At 42.4% G+C, this 15,841-nt stretch overlaps 1 protein-coding gene across 2 annotated transcripts in view; it reads left to right on the top strand.

The window, feature by feature from the left end:
- Positions 1-2,110: 2,110 nt before the first annotated feature.
- CD109 (CD109 molecule) overlaps positions 2,111-15,841 on the top strand; it is a 73,199-nt gene continuing 59,468 nt past the window's right edge. The window contains exons 1-2 of one of the 2 annotated variants that reach the window (XM_050316059.1): positions 2,111-2,214; positions 2,531-2,691. In XM_050316059.1, the coding sequence (XP_050172016.1) occupies positions 2,138-2,214; positions 2,531-2,691 (238 nt within the window). In that variant the 5' untranslated portion in view covers positions 2,111-2,137. Of the gene's footprint in view, positions 2,215-2,530; positions 2,692-4,588; positions 4,690-15,841 lie in introns of those variants that run through there. The other variant, XM_050316058.1, reaches the window with a different exon arrangement.

The following is a 15,841-nucleotide window of genomic DNA, read 5'->3' as shown; positions in this document are numbered from 1 at the left end:
TTTAGTTTTTTGCTAACTAGGAGCTTACAAAATCCTTACATACCATATTTGGTTCCTAAATGGTATGTTTAGCCATGAAAACCCTTTACATGTACTTACAGTGTAGTATATCCTGTTTGGAAATGAAATTATGAAAATGTCTCTGAGTGCATGGATACATGTGTAAGAAATGAAGCTTGTATGTTTTTATAGAATGGTATTTAACAATTTCTGTTTCTGCATTTCTTATTTGTTATAAATCTATTCAGGACAGATTAAATCCTAATAATTACAATCCATTTTTACTCTTACTTTTTGCTATACAATTCCTTTATTGGCATTTTTGTAGAAGAGGAGATCAAATACATTTACCAAAGTACCTTTAAATAACAAGCCCTTAGGGAAAAAAAGGGAAGGTGGAAGTCCATAATACTGTTGCAAAACTGGGCAAAATCTGTGACATTTGCAAGCATTTTCACTAATGAACTTTTGGGCTACATTCATGCTAATGAATTAAACAGTGCCAGCAAATGTTCTTGGGACTGGAGCTTGATTGTCTCTACCCTCAAGTTGACCTTGGCATGGTTTTGCCCTGGCCCCTGAGTGTTCTCTTGAACAATTCATGGTGCAGTTTTGGGGGTTAGCATGGATCATACCTGGTAGGAAGTTTGGATGTGACCACCTTGTTTTGGACACTGAGAGAGCTGATTGGTATTGATAGGTATGATGGAGTGCCAGTTTGGCTCAGTGCTAGAGACTGGAGAAATGTGTACTCTGTGAAGTTTTACCATCTGAGAGTGGGGTGCTCAGGATGCAGTGCTATTTGTAAGCTCTTTTCCCCACCATCTCCAAGAAAAGGAGTGGCAGTGACTGTTCATCTTCTGTAGCTGTTTCTCACATGTAACAAGGACTTACTAAAAACAATAGCAAACATTTCCCAAACTTTGCCTCTTCATGCACCTTTTGCAGGTGAGGAGCTGCCAGGATTGACTTTCTAAGCATCAGCTGTGGTTGCTGTACTATCACGCCTGCCCTGGTCTACAGAGGTGGCACTCTCTCTCGTCACTACAGAGACTGGTGCTCCAAAAAGAATCAGCAGAAGCATGGAAAATTACAAAAGCAAATTTAAACAATGTGAAAAGACTGCATGACTGCCTGTGATACAATTAGAACAGTGTTTATGAACATATAATGTATGTACATGAGATACAACAGATATTTATGTACATCGGATACTATTCATATCTGATTTTCATGAGAACATAACACGATGCTTCTGTTCAGGACTATGACTGACTGTATTTTTTTCTGTGTAACATAATGCAGAGGATGCCAGCCCAGGACTTCTGAAGAGACAGACTGCAAGAACTGGGTAGAATTTCTACATGTGTAAGACTTGTGCAGGAATGAAAATTTGGATAAATGAAAACATTAGATGTGTCTAGTCTACACAATTACAATGAACATGCTAAAGGTACAAAACCTCACCAAGCTGTTTCAGTGCACTTTGTGGACTCTGAAGGTGGGTTAAGATGCGTAAGTGGACATGACCTTATTTTGCAGATAGTGGTCACAGACGGCAGTCCAGCCAGAGCTACATTACCAATCGGTTCACGTTTAAGTAGCTACGAGGCTCCTTGAATTTCTGCCAGCATCGTTCTCCCTGTTCAGACCCTGAACCGTTCCCGACTCGCCTCCGAGCCCCAGCCAAACGCCAGCGCACTTCTGCGGGTTCTCCAGGTCTTTCCCAGTCGATAAGCGGGCAGCTCCCCACGAGACTGCCGCCCTTCTCGGAGCTGCAGGCAGAAAACATTGCCCTCGGTGTTCCTTTTATAGGGTGTTGTGTTTGTCTGAGAATCCCACCCGTTCCTCATCTGCATCGGCCCGAGGATGCGGACAGCGCTAGCCAAGGGGACGTGCCCCTGTGGGTATCCCTGTGTAGATGGATATATCCCGCTGCCGGGCCGCCCCCGCCGCTCCTGCCTCGGGAACGCCCCTGCGGGTGCTGCTGCCTTGGAGCGCCTGGCGCTGGGGCAGCGCCGGCCTCTCCCTTCCCTCCCCCGCCCGCCAAGGCGCCTCCCGCCCGGCCACAGCCCGAGCCCCGGCCCTGGCCCTGGCGCACAGCGGCGGATCCCTCGGGCAGAGTGCACGGAGAGCCATGGCACAGCGCCGCGGCGATCTCTGCTCCCCCCTCCTCCTCCTCCTCCTCCTTCTCTGCAGCTCCGCGGCGGCCGGGTACGTGGGGCCGGGGGCGGGCGGGGGCACCGCACCTCCCCTCCCCTCCCTCCAGGCACGGGGGCTGCGGGGCAGCGAGCGCTTCCCGGGGTCCCGGCCGGGGCTGGAGCCGGTCCGGAGAGCGCCAGAGCAGCGCTCCCCGCCCTGCGCGCCCAGGAGCGCACAGTGGGTGAGCATCACCTCCAGCCTCCGCAGCGGAGAGCAACTGGAGAGCTTTGCAACATGTGTCCTATGTCTTTATGTGAACGCTGTTACTTTTTTTGGGATTGCATTTCACTGCCCGCCCTTTCTACCTCTGCCCGTTTGGACTTTACAGACCTACGTTCCTTGTGGCAGTTCCCTGGAACATCAGGCCTGGAACAAACCTGACTGTTGGGGTAGCTCTGCTGCCGGACAGCCCAGCACAGGTCACCGTAAGGGGAGAAGTGATCAGAGATAACGAGACCATCTTGAGCAGGGAAATGGTCTTTGAGAAAGGTAAGGAAACGGACTTGGTCTGAAAGTATTTAGATTTGCCTTCTGATACAAGTATTTTGTTGCTCCCAAAATATCTCAACGTCTAAATGGTACTAAAATAGGAACTTTATTTTACGACGGAGAAGTCGCAATGGGAAAATAAACTCGTACACTGCTGGTTCTGTTTGCAGTTGGGCATCTGAGCTGGATAGCAAGTGGTTGCATGGATGTGCTAACTCATTTTAAACTCTGAAAATAAACATGAATAGCAAAGTGGGATGGATGTGGGATTTCTGAGGAGCCAGAAAGTACTCTGGTCAATGTAGTGGGGCCACTGAAGAAGTAGTAGAAGAAGAGTTGCTTACTAGTAGTTTGTTAAGGTGCGATGTGAAGCATGTGGGAGAATGGTAAGGGTGGAACAACCAAGGTAATAAAGCAACTGAAGCTGCTTCTCATGCCTTAAGAAAGGGATGACCTGAGGACAGTAGGAAAGTGAAGATGAGTGTCAGACACCATTACTTGGAGACTCTGCATTTGAAGAAAGGGAAATTTTTAAGGATCAAGAGCTGAATTGTGGACAGACTGGGGATTGAAGAGCAAGCTGATTTGATCTGTGCCACCAGGCAGCCGTACGGGATGTGGTGGCAGTTCTGAATAGTTGGACCTTTTCAGAAAGGTCAGCTGGGAACAGAAGCATAGAGATGTCCTGCCTGAGATTTGGCCTCATGCGAAAGAAAATATTTTGTATGGATACTCCAGCTTTCCCACTGCTCTTAGTATGAGGCAATATAAATGGCACTCAAACTCTAGCTTTTAATTTGTTAAAAGTAGAGAGTCTGGGGGCAGCATGAGGTCCTAAAAAATCTATTCTGCTATAATGTACTTTCTCTATCGCTCATGTAATTCTTCTATTAATGTCTTAGAGTTAATATAAATGCCTTAATTGGAAGCATCACACCTTCATTTCAATGCCTTCATGAAAGCCCACCTCTTTTTACAACCTGTAGAGAAGACTGAGGCTTTGAGAGTGATGGAGTGCATTTGACCAAATAAAAAAATTTATGGCCCCATGATGCAGAAAAGCATATCTGATCAAAACTCTTCTCTATATTTCAAATATTCTGAAAAGTTTTCCAGAACTATGCACTGGCAGTCTTACAGTTTGGATATTGTTTATCCCGTTATTGTTATCAGGTGTCATGTCCTCCAGCAGCCAGTGTAAAAGCATAAACCTGAGGCAAATTTCACTGTAGTGGTATGGCTAATGAAAAAAAAAAAATCTCATTGTTCATTTCTGATTTAAATCAGTTTTATACACCTAATCTGTTAGTGCCCTAGTCTAACACTAATAGTTGTGGTGTTGTATGCCTAAGGCAATTACTTTAGGAAGACAAATTTTTGCCAGCAACTACAATTTGCATGCAGGTAAAACAGACTGTCTCTCATGACTGCAGTCCTAATTCTTAAGTGTCTATAACACATTACCTGCCAGTTCTAGATTTTGCTTATTCAAAAGTTTAGGCCAAACCTATGGACTAGACATCATGGGAGATTCAGCAGTGGATAAAGGAAAATTTTTATTCTGTGGAGAAAATAACTTTGATGTATTTATTATGCTATTAGTAATGACCTTGCCATTTTAAATTCGCCATTCCTCCTCAAACCTTTCCTGGCAGTATTTTGATATGGAACCAAAACGAACCTAAACCAACTAACTTTTTTTGTTTTCTTTTGAAAGCAAAAATTTTTAAAAGAAAAAGAATTTATTCTCTTTTTCTTCTTCTAACTATACTGGCTTTTATTTCCTGCTTCTGTTCTGCTTTAACATCGAGTTCAGTGAGCCTTGCATGAGTTTCAACCTGTCTGGTGTTGTCCTTTTCAACATTAAAAGGCAGACAAGCAACTGATAATTCCAAGCTTGTGAAAATATGTGGATGTCTCTATCTGCTGAGCATACAGAACAATCCTTGACACTGAGAGCTGCTGAAATCAGAGTGAACAGTGGGTGATCAGGAACAGGTATGACACTGTATCAGACTGGATACAGTGAGGAAAAAGGAGAAATGCTGTAGTGCATTACTAACTTTTAATCTTTCCCCTGTCTTTTAAATATATCTTTGAATTGTCTGCGTTTTTTTTCACTTGATAAATGTAATAGAAAAAAAAGATGCTGAGCATACGGTGTATTTCCTCTTGCAAAATTCTTAACATTTAGTATGTGGCCATCAGTTTTTTCTAGTTAGGTTGTATAATCTGTTAGTCATTTGTTCTCTGTGAACAAATACGTAAGCAAAACTGTTAAGGGCCAGAAGCAAGGGAACTGCCCTGTAACAGAGGATGTAGTGTTGAAGGTGTGTATCCAAAAGTGCTACAGGAGTGGATTAGTTCTGACTCAGAGAGAAAGCAAGTTGTCAGAGAGAATCAAAAGCAATTTGTCAGTGTGAGATCCTGAAGCTTTAAATTCTTCACTGAAGAACAAAATAATCTTAAGATAAAATATGTAGTGGTATTGCTATAGCTGAGCTAGTCTGTGTATGTGACTGAAGGAAGACAAGAGGAGTTTTTATCAGGCCAGCTGTTGCAGTTGAAGGAAAAAACCCAAGCATATCTCCAGGCAAACAAAATCTTTTTTAAATTACATCATTGCTGCTTATATTAGTGCTCAGAAAATGTTGCTTTACCTGACACTGAACACTACCTTGGTTAGGCTTCAGATTCAGTGGCACTGTTGCCTAAGCTGGCAATATGCTCTGTATTTTAACTTGCATGGTGACAGTAAAAGCAGGGGATTAACTGCTCTGAAAATCTGATGTGACTGAAAAAGTTTTTATTTTGTTTGAATATTTTTTTAGTTAGATAGGTCCCCTGGTTCAGTGTGCAAACATTTGTGCTGATGGAACTGAGATGGGTGCAGAGTTGGGAGTTGGAGGGGGGGAGAGAGGACAGGCTGAGGACACAGTTTTTATTAGAGATGTTTAATCTTGTAGGAAAAGTTCATCCAGGTGTAAGAGCTATTACATATCAACCTAGCAAAGTGCTTCTGCAGTTGTTTTAAGTTAAAGATTCAACCTGGTTCTCCAGTAGCAGCTCGATATGATACATGTACTAGTCTAAGTTTCTTAATTAGATCCATAAAAGGATCCTTTGATTGTTGAATTAGAGGCACAGGATTTTTTTCGTTTTATAATATAACCCTTCCTTTATATAAGTGTAGTGGATTGACTCTGCCCAGATGCCAGGTACCCACTAAAGCCACTCTCTCCCTCTACAACTGGACCGAGGAGAGGAAAACAAACAAACCAGCTAAGGATTCATGAGTAGAGATAAGAGGTAGGAGAAGTCACTTACTGATTACCTTCATGGGCAAAACAGACTCAAAGTGGGGATAGTACTTATATTTATTGCTAACAGGATAAGAACCAAAGAGTGAGAAATAAAACAGTCTTAAAAACACCTTCCCCCCACTTCTCCTTCCTTCCACGTACTCCCTCCTCCCCCCCAGCAGTTCAGGGGAACGTGGAATGGGCATTACAGTCAGTTGTTGCTTCTGCTGCTGCTCAGAGAAGAGTCCTTCCCCTGCTCCCGTGAGGTCCCTCCCATGGGAGACAGTCCTTGATGGACCTCTCCAGCTTGAGTCCATCCCTCGGGCAGCAGTTCTTCCCAGTCTGCTGTCCCGTGGGTCACTCCTTCATAGGGTGCAGTCCTTCACCAATGAGCTGTACCGGTGTGGGTCCCCCACAGAGGCTACGAGTCTTACCTGGGAAAACCTGCTCCGGCATAGGTTTCCCTCTCCATGGGCTGCAGGTCTCTGGCAGGACCTTGCTCCATCCTGGGCCTCCCACAGGGTCACAGTCTCTTTCATGCACCCAGCTGCTCCAGCATGGGCTCCTCCCTGGGCTGCAGGGGGGTCTCTGCACCCTGATGGTCCCCCATGGGCTGCAGGGGCACAGCTGCCCCACCATAGTCTGCACCACGGGCTGCAGAGACTACAGCTCCAGTGCCTGGAGCACCTCCTGCCCCTCCTTCTGCACTGACCTTGGTGTCTACGTTGTTATCCCATGTTCTGACTCCACTCTTCCCTGGCTGGAATTTCTTCTGGGCAATGCTCCTCTATTCTTAAATATGTTATCACAGAGGCGTTACTATCACTCATTGTCTCAGCCTTGGCCAGTGGCAGGAAGTCCATCCTGGCATTGGCTCCATGGGACAGGGGAAACTTCTAGCAGCTTCTAACAGAAGCCACCCCTGTAGCCTCCCCTGCTACCAAAACTCAGCCACAGAAACCCACTACAGTAAGAAATTTATATGCCTTCTGATGGTTGATAAAACATTTACTGTTTTAATGTTACTGGAAGGGGAATTTTGGTATCTGTGTGATTCATGGGAAATTGTCCATTAGAGAAAGAAAGACTTTAGCAGTGGAGATTGGTTCACATTATTATAATGCTTTTTATATAACAAAAGGCAAATATATTTACTAATAAGTGATTAGTGGATATTCTTTGGAGTGAAGGAGAAAGTGCACATACGTTTAAAGAAGTAATGATATTTTGAACTTGGCTCAATATTTTGGAATCGAAATGTACTGAATAGCAAGGGAGATTGTTTAAAACCAATATTTTGCTACAGAAATTAAGTTATTTATGTTAAATGTAGTGACCAACAGACCAAGTGAATGTTTGCAAGCAGGAGATTACTGCTACAGGTAAACTTTGTGTAAGCAAGCACAACCCGAAAAAAAAAAAGTCAGAGGTCCATCACTAGGGGAGAATAGGTTTCCATTGACTACAGCGGACTCCAGAAAAACACAAAGCACTAACTCAAGCCGTTTCTGTGCACTGTACCAAGCCTTGACACACTTTCTGTGGAGATGCAGTATCAGAAGGATCCTCACTTTGATTGAAAATGACTGCAGAAGATAACAATGGCTTGTGTGCAGTTGGAGCTGTTGGGTTTTCTGGGTCAACAACAGCAAAAAAACAAAACCAAAAAAAATCCATGATGGGAATAATAGACAGGCAAGTTAAATTTCCTGCATGAATGATTTCATTTTCAGTGATTGCAGTGAAGGGTGACTCTTGCCATGCATATTTATCCAGTCACTGATCAATAAAAATGTAGTTTGAACTGACAAGAGTTGTTGTTGTCTTACAAGGTTTGCTACCCAGACATTGCTGTGTGTTGTAGTGTTTGAGAAATCTTATACCTTAATTGTGGGAAGTTCTGTAAAGTATTTCCTATGTTGGTGCTAGAATGAATTGGAAAGAGTAAGTAGCATGTAAGTAGGAAAAAAGAATTAGTTTTAAGAAAAGCTTTCGTGTGTCATGAAAGCTTTTTTACCTGACAGTGTGAATGTTTTTAATTCTAAAGAATAAGATTTAGTTAGAGCTTCTGATATTTAAGGTACAATATAATGTATCTAAGGCATGGTGAGTGAGAGTTACTTTGTGAACTTACTGAAGAATCTCGTTTACAGTATCATGCATAGTTTGTATATTGTACATTTTAACTAATTTGCACTTCTTTTCTGTATTTCTAGAGAGTAGTACTTGTTAACAGACATTACTGAGCTAGAGTGTGGTAAATACTTAACTAGGATTTATGAAACATGATAGTCTATGAGAACATTTGTCAAGCTCAGACATGTGCTGATACTCCACACAGACAATGGAAAATCTGCTTTTACCAGAAGACGTCTTACATATTTAATAATATGGTTCTGACCACATTAGTATGTGAAACAGTGAAAAACACTAGGAATAGTAAGTTGTAAAGTAACACCTAAATGGAGTGAATGGTTTAACAATGCCAGTCCCTGTTGTTAAGCCTGAGTTGTATCTGTACCTTATGTCAGAATAAAATGACTGAGTTGTTGGTGACTATGCTGTCTATGCTGCAAATCTGTGGTGTAAAGAGTTTTGCTGGCAGTTTACTGGGACATCTCCTTTCTGCCTAATTCTTTAGTGCCTGAAAAGCCAAACAGCAAGAGAGCAGAGGTTGCATGATTTTACGTCCATAACCTCTGCGTCCAAAATGTGTGTAGCTCTGCCTAATACTACTCAAATAGTCAGCATATGCAGATAACCTATGCTACATCAGAATGAAGGAGAAGTTTTTGGAAGGAGGTACTTGGACTGGATCCAGAGACAAGGGAGCTGGTAGAGAAGAACGTGCTTTCTTATGGCTTTCATTCTGCTGGAGTATATAAAAGAAAAAAATCCTTGTTTTCTATGCCTATTGTTGAATCCATCCTGCTAACAGGCCCATTAAGTTGCAGAAAAATGGGACTAGAGGTCCCATCCAGTGCTTGAGCTTTAGTTTAGTGCCCGGCTGCTCTTTGAGATTTGAGGGAAAGAGTCCTTCTGTGACTCAAGGCTTACGTGTTTGTGCATGAGATCTTTCTGATCACCACGTTCTTCACCAATATCCAGCCAAGAAGGGTGTGGCAGATCGAGCACCTACAGGCTGTTTGACAGTACCTTCAGAAGGGTGGAATATAGTAGAAATGCTGGCAGTGGGGCAACTCTTACAGAGGAGGGAATGTTACATGTCCCAATGGGGGGTTCCCTGTTGCTACTGTGAACTTGAAGAGCTTTACAGCTTTTAGGAAAAGGAGGAGAGATAAAAACAAAGTAAAGGCTGCAAATTTGGGAAAAAAAGGTGATGATGATAAACAATAGGAATTGGGAGGTAAGATCTGTCAGAAACAAGGAGGGAAGCAAAGGGAGAAAGCTCTTCAGGGATGCATACTAAAAGAATGAGTACACATTACCCTAACAGAGCAGAGAGGTAAGAAATAAAGTAACTAAACAGGATCTTCTCACTGGCCAAAAAACAACAGAAAAAAGGAAAATTGTGTTTAGTAACTGAAAATGAGATCAGATTACAAAGATTGAACTTAAAGAAGTAGCACAGGTAAGAAAGGACAAAAATGGTAAGGCCAAACCATCAGTAAGAAAGAATGTGAAAGATAATAAGACAGGGTTTTTAAATATCATATTGGTAACAAGAAGGCTAGCAAAGGATGTGGCTTCCTACTCACTCTTATGAGAAGGGCATTGGTTAATGATGCTGAGAGACAGTAAGTGTTCAGTCTTCACTAAAACGATCAATTAACTGTCATGAAAAAGGGCTAAGAATTAAGACAGCAAAAGGGAAGGAACAGTTTAAAGAGTACTATGGTAAAATAGATGTTTAGGCCTGATAAAATTGTCTGTAGAATATTTAGGGAATTGACTGAAATAATTTTAAACCTGCTGGTGAAGTTTTGAGACCATGAGTGAAGAGACAGGTTCTGAAACATTGAAAACCTGCAAATAGAATGTGTTCCACCATGGGTTGTAGGTGGAGAAGAAGCAGGATATTGTGATAGTTGATGTTTCTAAGGCTTTTGATAGTCTAGCATGGCACTGTGACAAGACAGCTGGGGAAGCAGGGACAGCATGAAATTCTTACTTGTTTGTGGCTGGATGAAAAATAATGTTCATCAAGTAGGTCTAAGTGGTTCACTCTCAAACTGGAAATGGATTGCCCTGAAACTGTATTGTTCAGTATGACCGACAGGAATGAAGAAAGGAGAGTTTTTATTAGGTTAGAGAAGGGGCTGGTAAGGTTGCTGGGAGAAAGGATTAGATTATTAAGTCATTTTGGCAATACTAGAAATGATTGGGGGAAAAACTGAAGTGTGATTCAGTAGAGCTAGTGCATGGGTCTGATTTGGTTGAGGTATTAAAGAGTGTGCATTTACCGGATGGGGAACAAGGTGGTGCAGCAGTCCAGCAGAAAAGTGGGAGTGTGTGTAAGGGTGGGTGATGGTTTAAAGGTGAAAGCAAAATGTGAAAACTTGTAAGTAATACTGTAAAGCTTAAAAGAGAAGGTAAACATTGTACTCAAAGGTATACACAGAAATAGTTTCTGTAAGCTATGAGAAAGTATTCTAGTAATCTTCACAGCCTAATTAGGCATCCTGGGGAACACTGTGCCTGGTCTTTGGCACACTTCATGGAGGCTGTGAACCAACTGGAGAAATTCCAGGGAGAGCAGAGGGAAAGATCAGAGATCTCTCAGGAGACAAGTTCAAACCTGATGGAAGAAGATGGGCCTTCACATGAGATGAAAATAAGTTGTGGAATTCCATGTCCCAGTTATTGGGGATGGAAAATGTGATCGCACAAATTTGAGACAAAAGCCCATCAAGGCCTGGCCCACTATAAAGACACTAATTTTGACTTTTTAAGCCCCAAGCCTCAGACTGCATAGCCTGGGAAGAGCACCCAAGGAAGGGTTACTATGTACTTGTTCATTTTTTACGCTGTTCAGATGGTCTGTCCTTGACCATTGCTGGAGATGGGACCTTAGGCCGAACAGACTTTGTTTTGACCCTGGGAGTCTATTCTACATTCTGGAAAGCATCTGTGAAGTGATGGGAGGAATTAGGGTGAAGCATCAGAAGTGTGCTATGCACCTATCGTGTAGTGTTAGGTATATAAAAATTAGCTTTAAAGAGAAAAGGGTGGGAGCTGAGAGTAGATCTCGAGATGGGTCTAGGGTGATGTCCTGAGTGGTATCTAATTAGGAGGAGATTCAAGCTGAGCTGTTGGGTTATAGTACCTGCAGATGCAGCAAGCAGTTGGGAAATTCTTGATGTTTCCAGTCCTACACAGGTGACTTCTCTTTTTATGAGACAATCAGCACTGGCAGTGTTACTGGTTTCCATGCTTTGCCATGCATGACTACATGTTTGTGAAGGCAGAGCTGAGATCCTATGAGCAGAGATTTAATAGGAAATGGCAAGAAATGATGCTGGTTCATCTAGATTTACTGTAGTCCAAATAATTATCTGTGTGGAAAACATGGCCACAGTGACAGACCACTTCTCTAGCTTCCTTCAGGTGCAGATGTGAGGTCCAGGTGCTTATTTTGTATGGTTAGAGGTTTATGTTGCCTTATTCACTGATGAAGAAACTCTCTGGTAATGTTTGTATACATTTAAATAACTTTGTGGCCTCAGAAAAGTTGTGTGTCTTTGTCATCACAGACTCTGAATGTATTCCAGAAAATGGAAGAAAACCAATATGAAAACAAACCACCTTCTTCCACTCCAAGTGTGGAAATTTAAACAGATCCTGAATGATTTATTTGCAGTGAATGAGTTTGAAAGGTGACTTGACTTTGGAGTTTTGCTCCACTTACAGCAATTGATGTGATGAGGGTGATACTAATACTGCCAAATATCTGGCATATAAAGGCTTAGCCACATTTTATCCTAGTATGATTTTCCCATGTTTTAAGTTGGAATAAAAACTGCAGCTTCTTTAAATTGCCTTAATAGTGGCTTCGTCTGTGTTTATTTCATGGACATCAGAATGGGTAGTAATGATGGCCAGTAGTGCCTTGAAAGCAGGATGTGCAGATACCTGTGAGTTTGTGTGTGTATATTCACCAAGGGAATGCTATATATTTCACGCTTAGCTGTGTAAAAGACTTAAGTCTGAGATTAGTCTGAATTGTCTATGTGGTTTCACAGACCCCAACTTTCCTGATGTCAAGAAAGTTTTCCCTGTAGTATTCAATAATTGTCTTGCTAACAACTGAAATTTATAATTCACGGCAATATAGTTGTTTTGGTATAGTAGGCAGTGATGTCATACACATGACAAAAACACCATGGATGGCTCACAGGGAAAAGTTGAAAAGAGGCTGTACTTGAGTTTAAGCATCTGCAATGGTAGTGGCTGGATAGCTGTCAGAAGGTCTCTGGTTAGAGATTATTTACTTTTAGAAATAGGAAGCTGTTTTCTTTTCCTGCCCAGTGTTAACTGTCTTAGATAAACCAGAGAGTGTTTCAAGTATTGTGTTCTTGCAGTTGGTTGGTCTCTGACTACTCAGCTGAAAGTGATAATTATAGTACAGAGTTGGTTGTTATACTGTAGGAGATTGAATGAAGAATTAAATGCCTGAATTATGCTCTTAAGTCTAAAAAGAGCTGGTCTGCAGGAAACGTGTTGCTTGCCTGGGGAAGGGATCATGGATGTGGCAGGGCAAGGGAAGAGGTGTCTGTTGGTCTGAGAGGGTGGGAGATGGTGGTTTTCCTCAAGCGTTGATCTGACAGTGCTGATGAGAAAAGAAGGGTTGAACCAGTAAAAGGGACAATAGGGAGGTACCATGACTCCTTTGCCATGTGAAGTAGAAAGACATAGGGAATGCCACGGTGAGTGGGCAGAGAAGAGGAAGGGCAGTGCCCCTTCTTTTCGTACCTTCTGGTATGCATCTGTTCTGTGCTGGCTATGAGTGTTTCTGGTTGTGCTTTTTATGGTTAGATTGGGTTTCCCCTATTCTTCTGGTGGTGGAGAAAAGCAGATTGGGGAAAAACCTTTGTGTTTAGCTGGAGAAGGGTTTTTTTCCCTGCTTGTCAGGAAAATATCCATACACTTTACATTACAGACTGAAGCTAGAACTTGCTAACAACTGCTGAGTTTGCTAAAATGTGGCTTTAATGGCAAAAACGTCTGTGCACGCTGCCTTTCTTTTGTCTTCTAGAGGTGTGGTGCCCTATTTCCTGACCAGACCCTCAGATTCTGGTCCAGTTCAGATTATTCCTCCTGCCCTTTTACATCTTTCTCCATAGGCTGTGCTGCTTCCCTGCCTTTCTCTCTCGCTTTATATTCTGAGTGCTTTTAGCCTCCTGATTTGCAGGAAGGACTGAAAAGGATAAGGGGTGGTGGAAATAGGGAGTAGGGTAATAAGTGGCTGTGGAGGGAAATGTGCATAGTGCTGGCAGACAGGAAGCATTTAGGAGGCTTTTTGGAGCAAGTATATAGCTCTTTGCTACAGGCCTATTGGCCTCATTTGGCTTTGGATGTCAGCCCACATGCTGACGTCCCCTGGCAATCCCTATTGCATGCGTTTGAGTGTTGTATTGCCCCTCCTTCTACCATCCGGGCCAAATTTAGCCATAACTTAACAGCAGTGGCTCACACTATGTATTTTGGGCTATTTGTGTAACTAACCAGTGCTAATTTGGGTACTAGCTTTAGGATCTGAGGAGTATAACACATTAAAGAAAACCGTAAACTCAACAGATTTGCAGGTCTTCTTGTTTGAAGAAAAAGTATTTTTCACTCCCTGGACAGCTTAGAGCTTGATATTTATGCTTCCTCTTTTTTTTTTTTTTTTTCCTTCTTCTTCTTTAAACACAAAACTAATGTATATTTTGGACAGGAATAAAAATCTGAAAGAACACTGGGGAACGATATTTTTTATTTCTCTGATGTGAGGTTTTTGAAATAGACTCAGCAGTAGAAAAAAACCTCTATTTGTGACTGAAGGAAAATGTGTTTCTGTAAACATTCCCTAAGCATGGATATGTAAGCACAGCTCTCAGAAGAAAGATGTGGCATCATTTCAGTAAATGAGTCTGAAGTGAATCCAGCTATATTTTTTCTGTTCTTGCAGAAGACTAAGAAGGAATGAGGACGTAGGTAGAAAAGTTTAAGTGAGAAAGTCTGTTTGTAGCAATACCTGCCACGTGAGCTAGAATATACAGTCAGTCCTAGCTTGATGTAAATTAGAGACTGAAGGGCTGCTATACTGGTATATATTGGCACAAGCTCTAGTTCACTGTGCCAAACCACACAGTCATTTTCCTGGAACCTCTGTCCTTTTTAGGGAGTGGAAGTCGAAATTTTTATGTCTAGTCCTAGTGCTAGTGGTGTCAGCTCAAGAAGGGGTAGCATAACTTTCTGAGTTTGGGTCAGGCCCATGCACTTAGTGCTGTGGTCTAGTAACTGCAGTGGTAGTGGATCAAGAGTTGGACTTGATCTCAGAGATCTTTGCCAACCTGGCTGATTCTATGATTTTATGAAAGGAAAGCATTTAAGATGCCATTGTTTGTACAGCTCTCCATAGGTCTTAAAAAACATGCACATGTTTTGGTCTGTCAAACTTTTTCTATTTGCTTTATTGATAACAATACTCTTAGACCACCAACAAACGGCAGGGTGAAAAGGTATATTAAAAAGATGACAATTTTCCCCTGACATTTGTACTGGTGACATGTCACTACCACACTGTCTTTGATTCCTCTTCTGCTGGATAAACCTAAATGCCAAGGATTCTGAGGAAAAGGAGGCAGGACAGTGTGGCATTTGTTTCTACTCTATCTCCATGTATTTTCTCAATGTAGTATTTATTGAATGAATACAGTACAAGCTTCAGGAATTGTGTGAAAGAAATGATTTTGCAAGTGATGAGGAAGGATAGTTTTTTCTTTTCATGTGACTTCTGTGGGGATTTTTGGTTGTTTGTTTTGCAACTCTCTTCAAGATTAGTCTGCAACAGTCCACTGAATTTTCCTGCGTGCCCCTGCAGATAGGTCATGGCTCCCAGCTGGAAGTTTTCTTTAACTAATCCCTTGTGGTAGCAGGGTCCTGTGCCCTTGCCTAGTTTTTCCACTCTCTAGCCCACTGTAGTTGTGCTGGTTACTCCACTGCTGCAGAGGGCAGATGGGATGAGTCAGGAGGAAGCATTTGGTGGTCAGCAATGACTGGTGTAGGTGGCTTAACTGTTCTGGGCTCCTTTCTGAACTTAGCTACTTCTGCCTGGAGTTAGTTACATGTAATCACTGGGAGCTATATTTAATAACTGAACAGATTCCTTGCAGGGATGTGTTGAAGGAGGGTAACAATTGTTACCACTTCTGGGGACAGTAGACTTGATTGATCCGGTGTGTGAATCGTGTATGTATGGGAATAAAAGTGTCCAGCTGCATGATGGCAGGGCTGCCAACAGAGTAGTGCCATGTGCTAGCTGTTGGACCATGGTTAATTCCTCATAAACCTGAAATTACTGTATGATTAAATATAACTGTAGTTCATCAAGTGAGCAGAAAAATGTGTCTAATTTCTGCAATTCAGCATCAGCATAAAGGAAATATTTTGCCTATGGCTCTTGCCTGAGCACATCCGAGGCCATCCCTAGGCATGGCTGGGCAGAGCTCCAGGGAGTTGACTACAGCTTGGTACTCTCTGAGAATATGGGAAAATCTTGCATGACAGGGAAATTCACTGCAGTGCTGAAGAATTTCGGATCTGCCGAGGCTGCTCAGTTCCTAACAAAATAGTTACGTAGTGACATGAACTGGAAGATTACTTCATGCCCCACAGCCTCTTTT

This window comes from Myiozetetes cayanensis, unplaced genomic scaffold (assembly GCF_022539395.1).
Source record: "Myiozetetes cayanensis isolate MyiCay16 unplaced genomic scaffold, myiCay2020 scf2-11, whole genome shotgun sequence".
NCBI lineage: Eukaryota > Metazoa > Chordata > Aves > Passeriformes > Tyrannidae > Myiozetetes > Myiozetetes cayanensis.
This window is presented reverse-complemented; position numbering and strand designations above follow the sequence as displayed.